Here is a 17,709-nt window from a genome sequence, read left to right as displayed (position 1 = left end):
GCCTTACCCGTTACTTGTGTAATCTGATCGTTCCATTTGAGATCATTTCGAATAGTCACACCCAGATACTTGACGCATTACACTTATTAATACTGAGAGAACTGCCGGCCGGTCGGAGTGGCCGAGCGGTTCTAGGTGCTACAGTCTGGAACCGCGAGACCGCTACGGTCGCAGGTTCGAATCCTGCCTCGGGCATGGATGTGTGTGATATCCTTAGGTTAATTAGGTTTAAGTACTTCTAAGTTCTAGGGGTTGATGACCTCAGAAGTTAAGTCCCATAGTGCTCAGAGCCATTTTTTTTAAGAGATAACTACCAATCATTACACCGAGCATTTATTTTCTGCAAATCCTCATTGATTTGTTCACAACGTCCGTGTGAGACTACTTTCCTGTAGACTACAGCATCATCGACAAACAGTCTAATGCAACTGTCAATACCATCAACCAGATCGTTTATGTAAATCGTAAAAAGCATCGGACCCATAACGCTGCCGTGGGGCACAGCTGATGTTACGGCTCTTTCTGTTGAAGTCTCCCCATTCTAACTGTCTGTTAGAAAACTTTCTATCCAACCGAATATGAAGGGCTTATTTCAATAGTGGTACAAGTCCATTTTTGCTCCTAAAGTTAAATGAATGCTGAAAAATCTGCAGTTGAGATACCAGAAATATTCAAGCATATGGCTTCTTGCTAGACATGAACCTTTCTTTATGTTTGTTTCGATCATTAATTTCAGAATCATTATAATAAGTAAAGTGGAGGTAATAGACTTGTACCACTATTGAAATAAGCCCTTCTTATGTCATCGGATAGACCGTAATCGTGCACTTTTTGGAGCACGCGACAGGGCGGAACTGAGCCGAACGCTTTTCGAAAGTCGAGAAATATGGCATCAACCTGGGAGCCGGTATCTAGAGCCTGTTGCATATCATGTACAAAGAGGGCCAGCTGTGTCTCGCATGGCCGCTGTTTCCTAAAACCGTGCTGGTTTCTGCAGATGAGCTTCTCAGAGTCTAGAAAGGTCATTATGTCTGAACACAAAACATGTTCCATGATTCTACAACAAACCTATGTCAATGAAATTGGCCGGTAAGTATGTGCATCTGATTTACTACCCTTTTTATAGATTGCTATGACCTGGGCCTTCTTCCAATCCCGTGGAAGTTTCCGCTGTTCCAATGATCTCCGATAGATGATATATAAGAATGGTGCTATATTTGTAGCACAGTGAACATAAAATCTTACGGGGACACCGTCTGGGCTAGATGCCTTCCTGCCGTCTAAGGCGTTTGTTCGATAATTAAAGGCGGAATGGTGCTGCACTCCTCTATCATAAACGAGTTTTTTAAAACTAGGTTTAGAATTTTGCCCTACTGTTTGTCACAATCCGTTACATTACCCGTACTACCAGCAAGAGAAGGTATTGAATTATTTGTAGCGTTGATAGATTTTACTTACGACAAAATGTGGATGTGAAGGAAAAGTTCGTCACAAACAACTGTCCTTTAACGAAACGAAAATAGATTCTTGAGAGCGTAGATTACATTCTCTTGACTAATGCAAAGTCTATCTTCAAAACGAAGTACGTATTCAAACTACTATCTCAAGTGCCCGATTAACCATGGACCTTGCCTCTGGTGGGGAGGCTTGCGTGCCTCAGCGATACAGATAGGCGTACCGTACATGCAACCACAATTGGGGGGGGGGGGGGGGGTATCTGTTGGTTCCCGAACAGGGGCAGCAGCCTTTCCAGTGGATAACGAGAAACCACATGTTGTCCGTACTGCCCTGAACTCCCTCGATGCAGAAAAAAAAAATGTTCAAATGCCTGTGAAATCTTATGGGACTTAACTGCTAAGGTCATCAGTCCCTAAGCTTACACACTACTTAATGTAAATTATCCTAAGGACAAACACACACACTCATGCCCGAGGAGTGAGGCGTAGCGCCTTTGCATCGCTCCTGTCACTTGTTAGGACGATATCATTATAGGCATGAGTCATCGACAGATGTCACCAGCTGACATGGACCTGAGTTACAGAGCTGCACGTAGTTGTACTAGTAGGTGGCAGAGGTCAGCAGTTGACGGACTGTGCTAGCAGTCGTAGTCAAAACAATGTTGTAAACTTATGTTTGACTAATATTTAATGTATTATAATTGTTTTATATGTGTAGTAATTAGCAGTGTGAGTGTTGTATGAGCGAAGAAGAACAGAAGTAAATGAAAATTGTTTTGTTTATTCACGAAGTACCAGTTAAACTACACAGGGAATTTACTATAATTAAATGTGCAGTCAGTTTATGGTACTAATAAATCGTGAGTAGAACACAAATTAATCATTAATTTCGGAAGGAGTAATTTTATATTTGATACTTTCCTAAATTTCTTTATTTGGCAATTGCCATAGAAAGAAATGTTTTACTATGATTGGTCATTGAAGTAAAGCGCGGGTTAGCGCGGGATAATACTGTAACCTTATTTGCTGTTTGTGATATCAGCCAATCAGAAAAATGCATTCTCGCGCCAATCTATGCGGGGAACAAAGCCTTTGGTGTGATCTAAGTCAGTAGGGGCTGAGGGTTCGAACTAGTAACGTCTCACTGAAAGCGGGTCCGACGAAAGTACTGTAAAATCGCGGAAAAATGCTAATGACGAGTTCGCGAAGTAGTACAAAGTGTGTTTAAGTGAACGGTATAGTGGAAGTCGTGTGGAATTCCGGACGGAACATCAAAATTATTGCTTTTGACTGCAGCAGCCTTTCCAGTAGTTGCAGGGGCAACAGTATGGATAATTGACTGATCTGGCCTTGTATCATTAACCAAAACGGACTTGCTGTGCTGGTACTGCGAACGGCTGAAAGCAGGGGGGGGGGGGGGGGGGGGCGGCATGGGGCTCTACTCCATAGTTAAATAAAAGTCGAGAGGCACAAAAAGAAAGCAGTGGTTGAGAAGGAGTAGACAGGGTGGTAGCGTATGTTATTCAGTGTGCACACTGAGCAAGCTGTAAAGAAAATAAAAGAAAAATTTGGAGAATGAATTGAAGTCCATGGAGAAGAAACTAAAAGTTTGACGTTTGACGATGACATTGTAATTCTGTCGGATACCGCAAAGCACTTGCAAAAGCAGTGGGACGGAATGGGGAGTATCATGAAAGGAGGAAAGGAGGACACAAGATGAACATCAACAAAAGCAAAACAAAGATAACTGAATGTAGTCGCGTTAAATCAGAGGATGCTGAGGAAATTAGATTAGGACATGAGACAATTAAAGAGTTTCAGTATTTGGGCAGCAAAACAACTGATGATGGCCGAAGTAGAGAGCATATAGCAAGAAAAGCGTTTCTGAAGTAGAGAAATTTGTTAACATGGAGTATAGATTTAAGTGTCAGGAGGTCTTTTCTTAAAGTATTCGTAAGTAGTATAGCCATGTATGAAAGTGAAACGTGGACGATAAACAGTTTAGGCAAGAAGAGAATAGAAGCTTTCGAAATTTGGTGCTTCAGAAGAGTGCTGAAGATTAGGTGAGTAGATCATGTACCTAATGATTAGGTACTGAACAGAATTGCGTAGAAAAGAAATTTGTGGTACAAACGGACTAGAAAAAGGGATTGAGTGGTAGAACACATTGTGAGACATCAAGGAGCATGTGAAGTAAAAATTGTAGATGGTGACCAAGAGATGAATAGAGCAAGCAGATTCAGAAGGACGTAGGTTGCAGTAGTTACTCGGAGATGAAGAGGATTGCACAGGATGGAGCAGCATGGAGAGCGGCGTCAGACCAGCCTTTGAACTGAAGGCAACAATAACATCTCACAAGCAGTGCAACTTATCCACTAGGAGGACAGGTCGCCCAACATGAGTTGTCGAGGTGGCGAAGGCGACGTCCGATCCGAGGCGGTGCCCAAATGGTGACGGAACTGGCTTTTGCCGGCTCCGCGCAGGCAGAATAACTAGCGAGGCGGAAAATTAGAACTTTCCTATCGGCTACCGATGTTGCTGAGGATGCAGCGAGAGGCTCGTGTCTGGGGCGACCCCAGCTGCTACCTTCTGCGCCCTCTGAAGGCTTAGTCGGATGTTGCGGAAACTAACAACACAGGCCTTGCGCGGACGTCAACCCGCTAAGCATAAGTGCACTGCGGGTTGCCGTCGTCAAAGGCGAAGCCGAGACCCACACCGCATACAGGAAGACAATGAAATTTAGGGTGTTCAAGCTGCATGGTTAGCCGCGAGGCACGATGAGAATTGTATGGTTTAGCGACGAAGGCCACTTTCATTTTGATGGGTTCTTAAATAAGCGAAACTGTCGCACTTGGGGGACTGAGAATCCGCATTACGCGATGGAGGTGTCTTCACTCTCAACGGGTGACCGTGTGGTGTGCAATGTCCAGGCACGGAATAACGAGTGCGATATTTCTTGATGGCATGGTGACTATCGAACGGTACTTGAAGGTTTTGAAAGATGGTTTCATACCCATTATGCTCAGTGATCATGATTTAGACAAGATGTGGTTCGTGCAAGACGGAGCTTGGCCCCATCGGAGCAAGAGTGTGTTTGATATCCTGGAGGATTACTTTGTGGACTGCATTCTGGCTCTGGGGTATCCAGAGGCCACTGGCATGGGTTTCGACTGGCCGCCATATCCTCCGGATCTGAACACGTGCGACTCCTGCAAATACGCTTCTCGGGTTTGCCGCCGGATGGTTTTGTGTAACTCGCTCAATATTTCATCGCAGTCTTGCTGCAGTGTGAGCAGCAGTTACCACCACCTGATGATGTCGAGCAGTTGCGTCGATGAAATATTGTGCGAGTTACACAATACATTCCGTCGGCAAAACCGAGAAGCGTATTTGCAATAGATCCGTCGGGAAAGCATGAAACCTCACGTGCGGTTACTTTTTATAGAGGTATATTAAAGATAAGGTGCACAGGAATAACTCAAAACCATTGCTGAGCTGAAAACAACCATTCATGAGGTCATCAGCACCATCGATGTTCCGGCACTTTAGCGGGTCACGCACAATTTCGCTATTCGTCTGCGCCACATCATCGCCAATGAGGGAAGGGATACCGAACGTATCATAACCTAAATCCAGATATCTGCAGTGACGTTTACATGTTGAATGAAGTGTGTGCACTCCTAGTTTGTAGCTAATTTACGTTTGTTTTTCATGTAGTTCAGTAATTGTCACCCTGTATGAACTCAGCGAATCTGTTAACGCTATTAAAAATCTACAAATGAACAAAAAAATCAGACAAATATGAATCGCACGTATTTTTATCATATGGGAAGTGGTTGACGCGGATACATTTACTGGATATTTCGAAAGCAACACAAAAAATTTTAGTCAGAAATCTGTTTACAAGGCGTGTCGCTTCGAATAAAACTCAATCTTTCGATATCTGTTACCGACTGTCAGAGCTGGCCACATACTGAAAGCTCGAACGTTTCATGTGAAGTGACTCGACTTGTAAAGCTGGAAGATTTTATCTACGCTCGCCTCCGCGAATGACTCCGAGGACACGGTTACTGAGCTTTGATAACTCATTCGGCTTTTGCCGTTTCAAAGTTTATTCATTAAAAAACTTGTTTCGCCAGAGAAGATCAGATTGTGGTTTCTCCTTGCAGTCGTCGCATGAGCGCGAACATGACAGACATCGAAACAAGTTACAGCGGGGTACGAAATCAACTAAAATCGCTCAGCAGAGAAAAGGTGGCACAACGGGATACGAATAACACTCCTGATGGTCGGAGTTAAAGGTCGAACACCAATGCTGCTGTTTATTTGCTGGCTGACTGGTTTCGGGCTTTGCTGTTTTCACAAGTTGCAGTTCTACCTGTTTACCGATGAAACGGGTTTCACAAACCACGGGGCAATGAATCTACGGAACATGCATTACTGGTCCGTGGACAATCCTCGCTGGCTCAGACAGGTAGAGCGACAGCGACCGTGGACTGTAAATGTATGGTGCAAAATCATTGGCGACCAGCTCATTGGTCCTCACTTCATTGCAGGGGCCCAAACAGCTGCAACATACATCGCGTTTCTACAGAATGATCTGCCAACGTTGCTCGAACATGTCCCACTGGAAACGCGTCGACGTATGTGGTATCAGCATGATGGTGCACCTGCACATTCCGCAATTAACACTAGGCTGATCCTTGACAGGATGTTCGACGGGCGTTTCATAGGACGTGCAGGACGCATAAATTGGCCAGCCCGTTCTCCTGATCTTACACCTCTGGACTTCTATCTGTGGGGTACGTTAAAGGAGAATGTGTTCCGTGATGTGCCTACAACCACAAAGGATATGAAACAACGTATTGTGGCAGCCTGCGGCGACATTACACCAGATGTACTGCGGCGTGTACGACATTCATTACGCCAGAGATTGCAATTGTGTGCAGCAAATGATTGCCACCACATTGAACATCTATTGGCCTGACATGTCGGGACACATTTTATTCCAGTCCGTAACTGAAAACGGAAACCACGTGTGTACGTGTACCTCATCCCTCATGGTAATGTACATGTGCGTCAGTGAAAAAGACCAATAAAAAGGTGTTAGCATGTGGACGTAATGTGCTGTCCCAGTCTCTTCTGTACCTAAGGTCCATCACCGTTCCCTTTGGATCCCTACGTAATTCGGTGCTCTCCGATACACACGATCGAACAACGGAGCAGTGGTACTCAAGCGTCAACTTTAGGTTACAATATCTCCGGATGTAATTAACATTTTACAATGCAACAAACGGCACTGATTACGTATTTGTTTGTATCTTCAGATGTACTAACAAAATTAACGTCGTTCCATTTAAAAAATCGTAGGTTTGTGTTAAAAAACATACTTCCGTGCATTTTTGTATGGTTTGTATTAACCAATTACACTAGCCCCTCTCCTCACGTTCGGTATGTGGAATCGGTTCGTCAGTATTTGATGTGGTTTACGAAATATATCCAGCGGTAACGTTAGGTGACTCACCCTGTATTCTGCATACAATAAGCAAAATAACTTTCTGCTCTTCTAGCAGCATGGCTATCCGGAGTAGCGAAGCATTTCCAGTAGGTAGACAAATGCGAAGATCATACCTGTTGCACAGATGCACAACACTATAGGCCTGTGTCGCTCAACTCAGTCTGGTATACGATTTTAGAAAACGTTTAATGCTCGCGATTATGACATTTCTGGAGACCAAAAACACAGACAAGTCGCAACGCTGGGAAACTGTTGCGAAATGCAGAACAACCTGTGCAGGTTCGACGCTTGCTGCAAGGACTCACAGTTCAGTCTTAGCATCAACAATTGCAAACGTATGACGCGGAAATAGGCAGACACGCCCGTTACTTCAGGATTACGTGATTCCAGAACTTTGGAAACAGTGACGTCCGTAAAATATCTAGGAGTCCGCGTAAGGAGAAAACTGAACTGGAATGACCAGCTAAAACTAATCTCAGGTAAGGCAGGCGTCAAACTGAAATTCATTCGAAGAATCCTCAAAACGTGTGAGGCATCCACAAAGGAGGCAGCATACACAACCTTAGTTGGCTCCATGCTTGAATACTGATTCTCAGTCTGCCGTCAGTACCAGAGATGATCAGTATGTATTTACTTACTGCTTCCGTTAGACGTAAACAAACTTACTCACTCTCTCTCTCTCTCTCTCTCTCTCTCTCTCTCTCTCTCTCTCTCTCTCTGCCTCCCTCCCTCCCTCTCCTTCTCTGTGTAATAGGTATTGTTTTAACACTTTTTGAACCTGTTATGTGTTTTGATTAATTACAGACGTATTTCACAATATAAAAGTAGAAACAATAATACTAATAATAAGAATAGTGGTGGTATAATTCCATCAGAATTTCTAAAATTGTTAGGGGAAGTGGCAACAAAACGACTATTCCCGTCGGTGTGTAGAATATATGAGTTTCGCGACATACCATCTGACTTTCGGAAAAGTATCATCCACACAATTTCGAAGACGGCAAGAGCTGACAAGTGCGAGAATTACCGCACAATCAGCTTAACAGCTCATGCATCGAAGCTGCTTACAAGAATAATATACAGAGGAATGGAAAACAAAATTGAGAATGCGCTAGGTGACGACCAGTTTGGCTTTAGGAAAAGGCAATTCTGCCGTTACGGCAAATAATGGAAGCAAGGCTAAAGAAAAATCAAGACACGTTCATAGGATTTGTCGACCTGGAAAAAGCGTTCGACAATATAAAATGGTGCAAGTTGTTCGAGATTCTGAAAAAAGTAGGGGTAAGCTGTAGGGAGAGACGGGTCTTATACAATATGTACAACAACCAAGAAGGACTAATAAGAGTGTACGATCAAGAACGAAGTGCTCGTATTAAGAAGGGTGTAAGACAAGGCTGTAGCCTTTCGCCCCTACTCTTCAATCTGTACATCGAGGAAGCAATGATGGAAATAAAAGGAAGGTTCAGGAGTGGAATTAAAATACAAGGTGAAAGGATATCAATGATACGATTCGCTGATGACATTGCTATCCTGAGTGAAAGTGAAGAAGAATTAAATGATCTGCTGAACGGAATGAACAGTCTAATGAGTACACAGTATGGTTTGAGAGTAAATCGGAGAAATACGAAGGTAATGAGAAGTAGTAGAAATGAGAACAGCGAGAAACTTAACATCAGGATTGATGGTCACGAAGTCAATGAAGGTAAGGATTCTGCTACCTAGGCAGTAAAATAACCAATGACGGACGAAGCAAGGAGGACATCAAAAGCAGATTCGCTATGACAAAAAAGGCATTTCTGGCCAAGAGAAGTCTACTAATATCAAATACCGGCCTTAATCTGAGGAAGAAATTTCTGAGGATGTACTTCTGGAGTACAGCATTGTATGGTAGTGAAACATGGACTGTGGGAAAACCGGAACAGAAGAGAATCGAAGCATTTGAGATGTGGTGCTATAGACGAATGTTGAAAATTAGGTGGACTGATAAGGTAAGGGAGGAGGAGGTTCTACGCAGAATCGGAGAGGAAAGGAATATGTGGAAAACACTGATAAGGAGGACAGGATGATAGGACATCTGCTAAGACATGAGGGAATGACTTCCATGGTACTAGAGGGAGCTGTAGAGGGCAAAAACTGTAGAGGAAGACAGAGATTGGAATACGTCAAGCAAATAATTGAGGACGTAGGTTGCAAGTGCTACTCTGAGATGAAGAGGTTAGCACAGGAAAGGAATTCGTGGTGGGCCGCATCAAACCAGTCAGTAGACTGATGACAAAAAAAAAACAAAAATAATAATATTGTTAACAGTAATCAGCAAGTAATAGTTAAGGAGAAGAAGAAATATATAAATACGAGGGTGAGTCAAATGAAAACCTTAAATTTGTAATAACAAATCGAAATTTCGCGCCGTTATCCTATAACTTGGTAAGCGTGCTACAAACAGCGTCCATAATGGCCTGTAGGTGGCAGCGTAGTGCAGATGCACACATACCGTCGCAGTATCAGTGTAACGATGGCCGCCCCACTTCGGACTTGCACCAGGGAACGCTGGTTCTGTTATTCGGCTTTTGCTTAGTGGGGATGTGAAACCTATTGAAAATCATCGACGAATGAAGGTTCAGTACGGTGATCCATGTTTGTCACAGCAGCAAGTCTACGAATTGAGTACCAAGTTCGCCAATGGTGTGACTTCAGTGGAAGGTGCTCCTCGTCCAGGTCAGGCACAAGGAGTTGTGACTCCACAGAACATTGCAGCAGTTGAAGCCATAGTGAAGCAAAACCGCCGAGTGACACTGAATGACATTGCAGCATGTTTACGGGTTAGTCATGGGTCAGCACACCACATTATGCATGATGTGCTCCATTTCCACAAAGTGTCTCCAAGATGGCTTCCATGGCAGCTGTCTCCTGAAATGAGACAACGACGTGTTGATGCTCGTGAAGAACTTGTTCTGCGCTTTGAACGAGGTGATTGATTCCTTGCAAGAATCGTTACTGGGGACTAAACCTGGTTTCACTCCCAGCAACCGGAAACGAAGAGAGCGAGCAAGGAATGGGACCATTCCTCATCACCAAAACCAAATAGAACCATCAGCACGGAAGGTTACGCTGACCCCCTTTTGGGACGAAAATGCCATCATTTTGGAGCATTGCACGCCTAGAAGGACCACTGTTACCAGGGCATCATACACAGATCTCCTAAAAACTCATCTGCGGCCTGCAATCAAATCAAAGCGACGTGGATTGCTGTCAGCAGGTGTCCTTTTGCAACATGACAAATCAAGGCCCCACACTGCCCGCACAATCACAGACCTGCATTTTGAGTGTCTTCCTCATCCACCATACTCACCACACCTTGCCCCAAGTGATTTCCACATGTCTGGACCACTCAAAGACGCAATGGGGAGGGAAGAAGTTCCGTTCTGATGAACAGGTACGCCACGCAGTGCATGAGTGTTTGCGCAGACTACCAAAAGAATTTCTTTCTAAAGGAATTTATGCACTTAGTAAGCGCTGGAGGAGATTATGTTGAAAAATCATACAGCTTTGTACTACTTCTGCACAATAAATATTTAAAACAATATCTCAGGTTTTCATTTGACTTACCCTCGTATATAGGGTGACCCAAAAAAACAACGATGAACTTTAGGGGTTAGATAGAAATAAGTTTAAAAAAGGTCTAGTAAAATGGGCTAGAAGAAACCTTGTTCATCTTCGATACTATGAAAGAGATCTCTTTTACTGCTAGGTCTTTCCTTATCATAGTCTCCTATTCGATATGTCACAGGAATACAACGTTGCGAATGAGGTTTTAAATTAGATGTCATGAAACACAGGCCTGTCCTACCCTCGCAGCACGTATGTTGTAAATAACGATTGTGTAGGCGTTTCTGTTCCTCCTATTACAGTGCCATTTGTGGTGAAACGAAGAAAATGACTCAAACAAAAATATGTAGAACGGTGTTCTACAATAAAGAACGAGAGTTCCCACTGAAGATTTCAAAGTTGCCCGCCACACATGCACAGGGCGGAAGGCGGGGGCCTCGAGACTAACAAATTTGAATTATATTTCGTAGACTTTCCCGACGTAATAACTTCTGATATTCTTTACGGGTTTGCAGGCGGACCACGTCGTTTGGACGACGACATGATCCACCTGCAAACCCGCGAAGAATATCAAATTGGAATTATAACTTTTTGTGATTCAATGTGTAGTTTTCGAGATATATCAATGTATTCAGTTAAAAGGAACACCCTTTATATCCAATTATATATACTGAACCGCCAAAGAAACTGGTATAGGCACGTGTATTCAAACACAGTGATAAGTAAATAGGCAGAATACGGCGCTGCGGTCGGCAACGCCTATATAAGACAATTGTCTGGCGCAGTTGGTAGATCGATTACTGCTGCTACAGGTTATTAAGGTTTGAGTGAGTTTGCACGTGGTATTATAGTCGCCGCAAGAGCGATAGGATACAGCATCTCTGAGCTAGCGATGAAGTGGGGATTTTCCTGTACGACCATTTCACGCGTGTACCGTAAATATCAGGAATCCAGTAAAACATCAAATCTCCGACATAGCTGCGGCCGGAGAAAAAACCCTGCAAGAGTGGGACGAACAAGGACTGAAGAGAATCGTTCATCGGGACAGAAGTGCAACCGCTCCGCAGATTGCTGCAGATTTTAGTGTTGGGCCATCAACAACTGTCAGAATGCGAAACATTCAACTAAACATAATCGATATGGGCTTTCTGAGGAGAATGCCTACTCGTCTACCCTTGATGACTGCACGAAACACACCTTTACGCCTCGCCTGGGCCCGTCAACAATGACACTGGACTGTTGATGACTGGAAACATGTTGCCTGGTCGGTCGTATCTCCTTTCAAACTGTATCGAGTGTATGGACGTGTACGAGTATGGAGACTCTGACAAGTGACACGTACGTAAGCATCCTGTCTGATCACCTGCATCCATTCATGTCCATTGTGCTCTCCGACAGGATCGGGCAATTCCAGCAGGAGAACGCACACCCCACACGTCCAGAACTGCTACAGAGTGGCTCCAGGAAACACTTCCGCTTGCCACCAAACTCTCCAGACATGAACATTATTGAGCACATCTGGGATGCCTTGCAACGTGCTGTTCAGAAGAGATCTCCACCCACCTAGTACTCTTAGGGAGTTATGGACAGCTCTGCAGGATTCATGTCGTCAGATTCCTGCAGCACTACTTCACACATTAGTCGAGTCCACGCCGCGCCGTGTTGCGGCACTTCTGCGTGTTCACGCGGGACCTACACGATATTAGGCAGGTGTACCAGTTTCTTTGGCTCTTTAGTATTAGTGCATTTATACATAAATCTGAATATGCTCGGGAATGGCATTAGAACACATTACCATTTTGTTTCTGCCGCAAGAGCAGCACGTTTCGTTACAGGGTGATTTACTAAGCGCGAAAAGCGTCACGGAGGTGCTCTGCCAAGTCCGGTGGCAGATGCTGCAAGAGAGGCGTTCTGCATCATGGTGTGGTTTAGTGTTAAAGTTCTGAGAGCATACGTTCCTAGGAGAGTCAAACAGTACATAGCTTCCAATACCTTTTATCTCGCGTAAAGAGCATGAAGGTAACATCGGGATTAGTTTTTCGTTCCATATATCCGTGCTGAGGAGATCCTCGTGGATGTGGAACATGTCAATTTTTTTTTCCAAGTTGAAGTAACAATGCTAATAGTATGAGTATATACACTACATCATGCGTTTCTATTAAAAAATTCGTCAATGGAATAGGAGGAGTTGGTCACTAGTAGTTCTTTCAGGCTCCTTTTAAACTGATCTTTATAAAATTATTGAAGATGAGTGTTCCTGAGTAGTGGACCCCTTTTTGAACTAAAGTAAGTGCTTTTAAGTCCTTGTGCAGATCATTTTTGTTCCTGGTATTGTATGTATGAACTGAGCTGTTTGTTGGAAAAAGAGATATATTATTTAGGACAAATTTCATTAAGGAGTAAATATACTGAGAGGCAGTAGTTAGTATACCCAGTTCTTGGAAGAGGTTTCTACAGGATGTACGTGAATTTACTCCACATATAATACGTATTACACGCTTTTGGACTCTGAAAACTTTTGTTTGACTTGAAGAGTTACCCCAAAATATTATACCATATAACATTATGGAATGAAAGTAGGCAAGCATTTTCATGTTTATGTCGCCTATGTCTGCTAACACTCGATTTGCAAATACAGATTTGTTAAGGCGTTTCTGCAGTTCTGTGGTGTGCTCCTCCCAACAGAATTCATTATCAAGTTGTAATCCCAGGAATTTAAGACTGTCAACCTCTTCTATTTGCTCTTCTTCGTACTTTATACATATGCTGGTTGGAAACCTCTTACAGGTTCTGAATTGCATATAGTGAGTCTTTTCACAGTTTAATTTCAATGAGTTGGTTTTAAACCATTTATTAATATCCATGAAAATATCATTAGCAGACCTTTCTGGAGCTACACTCTGCATATTATTTATTTATTTTAATACTTGTGTCATCTGCAATCAAAACGAACTCTGCTTCTGGCAGTGTAAATGATGAGAGATCATTAATGTACACAAGGAAAAGCAATGGCCCTAAGGTGGATCCTTGTGGGACACCACACGTAATTTCTTCCCATTCTGATGATGACTGATGACTTAATTCACTAGTCCCTTGTACTGACACCCTTTGTTTCCTGTTAGCGAGGTATGACTTGAACCATTTTGCAGCACTGCCCGTGACACCATAGAATTCTAATTATTTAAAAGGATGTTGTGGTTCACACAATCGAATGCCTTTGACAAATTCTCCAGACCCTTAGCAGCCATCATTCTTTTAGCGTGCCTTTCGTGTCTGGAACATGATAGGGTGGAGTGGCACTGAGACACAAAGTACCCTCCACGGCACACCGGAAGTTGGCTTGCAGTGCAGGAATGTAGATGTAATGCCTGTCTCTCATGTGTGGATTGCCTCCTTAATCGTTGCAGCTGAGCGACTGCTGCCCGCTCTCATGTGCTGCTGCGAGATGGTGCTGGTGCTGGTGTTGGCCGCCATTCTGGCGGTGTTCGTCTGGAAGAGGCTGACGGCTCCAGAAGAGGAGCCGTTCAGCCAACGGAAGCTGGAGGACGCGTGGTGGGGGCCCGGAGAGCCCAGGGAGGTGGACGAGGCCGTCCGGCCCTTCTCCATCGACGTCCCGGACAGCGTAAGTGGCCGCACCGGCTCGTCGAGCAGCGGGTGGTCAGCAGCGAGGGGCGAAGTTTCAGTAAAGTTCTGGAAGTAACTGCCACGTACTTCAACAGGAACAGCACTCAAGGCATACTCTTTGCCCAGTCACACACCCAGTTAAAAGGGGGTAGCCATGAACTTTTACTTATGACTCGAAAAGAGTAAAGTTGCGTAATTAATTCGAGGTGGATGTTTTGCCAGACAGCGAAAAGTGTAGACTTGTACGAACAACGTCACCGGTTAGTAATGTATTGTTCGGAAAAATGTATCGCGTCGCACTGACAGATGAATATGGAGAGAAGGACCAATATCGCCATCAATACTGGTGGTTCCATCTTGTTTTTTTTATTTTTTCCGAATTGAGCACTAAAATTTCGCGATTACCGCTGGTACTGGCGACAAGGTGATATTCAGGAGGGATTACGGGAGTGTCTGATTCCACCCGTCTGCTTTGATCCATGACATCGTCAGTATGGCGGAAATAGCTATTCTAAGCGTCTCCAACATGGCGCCTATGATGTCACTATATACACATGGCAAGAAACACGAAAATACGAATAAGACAATAACATCTCCCTCCAAAAATACAAACTAACGCGGCAGCCGCGGTAAATTGGGGGTTTTAGGGAGGCGACAAGCTAGATATAACAGTAAAAAAAAGACACCACCATGCTAAAACACAAAATTATGAACAGAAGACAATTACAAAATCTATGGGAATCTGACACTTCCCTTGACCTATATAGGTCAACCGCTGCTGATGATACAAAACCACCAACGCCAACAGCAAAAACTACTAAAATTGGTTGTTCAAATGGCTCTGAGCACTATGAGACTTAACATGTGAGGTCATCAGTCCCCTAGAACTTAGAACTACTTAAACCTAACTAACTTAAGGACATCACACACATCCATGCCCGAGGCAGGATTCGAACCTGCGATCGTAGTGGTCGCACGGTTCCAGACTATAGCGCGTAGAACCGCTCGGCCACACCAGCCGGCCGGCTACTAAAATTGGAATCAGACATTTCTCTTGACCAGAGCTCACGATACTAATCCACCAATACCTACATATAAAACTACGAAAATTGGAATCGGTCATTTCCCCTGACCTATGTAGGTCAACCGTAATTATTGATGCGAAAAAAACACCAAGTACAACTAAGAAAAACAAAACCAAAACACCTCAAAAATTCAAAAGTTAAACATCCATAGGTAAATTAAAACACATTCAATACGGAAAAAATTACAACTCGAGAAAAATAGACCCAAAAAAACAATTACTTACCACCAACAAATGTCGGGGCTGAAAGGCGGTCGCCCACCTCACACACACACACACACACACACACACACACACACACACACACACACACACAAAATGGTTCAAATGGCTCTGAGCACTATGGGACTTTGAGGTCATCAGTCTCCTAGAACTTAGAACTACGTAAACCTAACTAACCTAAGAACATCACACAACACCCAGTCACCAGTCATCACGAGGCCACACACACACACACACACACACACACACACACACACACACACACACACACACACACACAGAGAGAGAGAGAGAGAGAGAGAGAGAGAGAGAGAGAGAGAGAGAGAGAGAGAGAGAGAGAGAGAGAGAGAGAAGGGGGAGCCATCAAACTCAACAAGCGAACTTCTACAAACACAACCAACTCGAATTCCGCTCTGTTGTGACGGCACACACCACAACACCCTTACGTCGTGGGTCAAAGCAGACGGTTGGAATTGGACGCTTCCGTTGAGCCATTCAGTAAGAAAATATACTTGGTTGGTTGGTTGGTTGGGTGGTTGGCCGGAGGGGATCAAACCATCGGATTAGGAAAGGATGGGGAAGGAAGTCGGCCGTGCCCTTGCACGGAACCAACCCGGGCACTTGCGTGAAGCGATTTAGGGAAACCACGGGAAACCTAAATCCAGATGGCCGGATGCGGATTTGAACCGTCGTCCTCCCGAACGTGAGCCGTGTACTAACCACTGCGCTGCCTCGCTTGGTGGAAATATTGTATCAACAACACGAAAAGTAACTTATCTTCATTTTAATCCATGGATGCAACTATTTATTTTACGATACGAATTTGAGTATAATACTTTAGAACGTAGTTGTATGAAACCGTAGACACACTGCCTGGCAAACACTAGTGAAGCACAGGGAGAGTGAGATGGAAAAGAAATGAAACTCACAGGTTGAGATGGCGTGTCGTGCCACTTCAGTGGTTACAAACTCGAGTCAAATTTAGAACGAGTTGGCAATATGAGCCGACTTATCAACATGATATCTCACCCCTGTGATCCAGAAGCACCCACCAATTCAGTTGGAGGGGAGGGGGAAGGGCAGAGGGAGAGGGAGGGAGGGAGGGAGGGAGGGAGGGAGGGAGAGAGAGAGAGAGAAGCTGTTTTATATGTAGTAGAATCGGTTAGGAAAATGTATGGCAACTATGGACACCTTTCCCATGAAAATTTAGAAATTAAAAAAATTCTTTGTCGCTAGATGCTGATTATTTTCAAGCTTTTTACTGACTATTTTTATTCAACAATGACTTATCAAGAAATAGCTTAGTTTCTCAAAGAGTGCATACATAACAGGTATATTTTGTGTAGGATCTGCTGAACAGCTTTGATGAAGCGGTTGTTTGTACACATTGTCTTTTTGTTATTTTTACTACATTTGTATGTGTTATTATTATAGTATGAATTTAATTTTTAAGGTTTAATTGTTTTAATGAATATATTACAATGATCCCACTTTGTAACTAACGCTAAATAACGAAATAATAATCAATGGAATGTGTGGTTCAAGTAATTAATAGCTCTAATTTTAGAGCGTTATGAAATATTTGATATGGCAGTAGGCTGAATACATCCATAGCCATAAATCTTTACAACGTCTTGAGCCTGTATCAGAAGAACTTTGGGGAACACAGTTCAGAGTCGAGCGTAAGGCAGACACAGTCGTGTTTGTAAGGTATCACTGTTACAGATAGGCAGCTGGTGTAGGAATGATACATTTTGAGACATTCATTATTTACTGCAATTTTACAATGCAAAGCTAAATGCCTTTTCATAAATATAATCTTGTATGAACATGTGGCTCTTTGCATGTAATATTTGTACACATGATGACCAATGGTTCACAGGCGCTTTGTATAATAATTGTATGTACCTGTTTCATGGTTATTGTCTTTTAGTATAGATGACCCTAAGATAGATTCGCTGCCAAGGTCGATTCTCTTTAATAGAAGTAAAGTAATACAGCTGTTTATGATACAATGGGATTTTTAACCTCTGTAGGTTGGTTTCTCATTTCTTTCTGCGGCAAAGTTTCACTAGAGGACTGTAAAGATCGTTTTTCCTTCTAACATTATATTATTGGCTGTCTGCTGCAATCAAAATGCGATGGATTGTTGACAAGTAATTTCATGAGTGAATAAATGTACTCTGAGATTGTGGTTT

General features: G+C 43.4%; 1 protein-coding gene across 1 annotated transcript in view; it reads left to right on the top strand.

Annotated features, from left to right (window-relative positions):
• LOC126293679 (juvenile hormone epoxide hydrolase 1-like) overlaps positions 1–17,709 on the top strand; it is a 78,265-nt gene that overhangs the window by 22,008 nt on the left and 38,548 nt on the right. The window contains exon 2 of the mRNA XM_049986972.1: positions 13,989–14,203. Coding sequence (XP_049842929.1) covers positions 14,012–14,203 — 192 coding nt within the window. The 5' untranslated portion in view covers positions 13,989–14,011. The remainder of the gene's footprint in view (positions 1–13,988; positions 14,204–17,709) is intronic.

The sequence above is a fragment of the Schistocerca gregaria genome, chromosome 10 (assembly GCF_023897955.1).
Source record: "Schistocerca gregaria isolate iqSchGreg1 chromosome 10, iqSchGreg1.2, whole genome shotgun sequence".
NCBI classification, from domain to species: Eukaryota; Metazoa; Arthropoda; class Insecta; order Orthoptera; family Acrididae; genus Schistocerca; species Schistocerca gregaria.
This window is presented reverse-complemented; position numbering and strand designations above follow the sequence as displayed.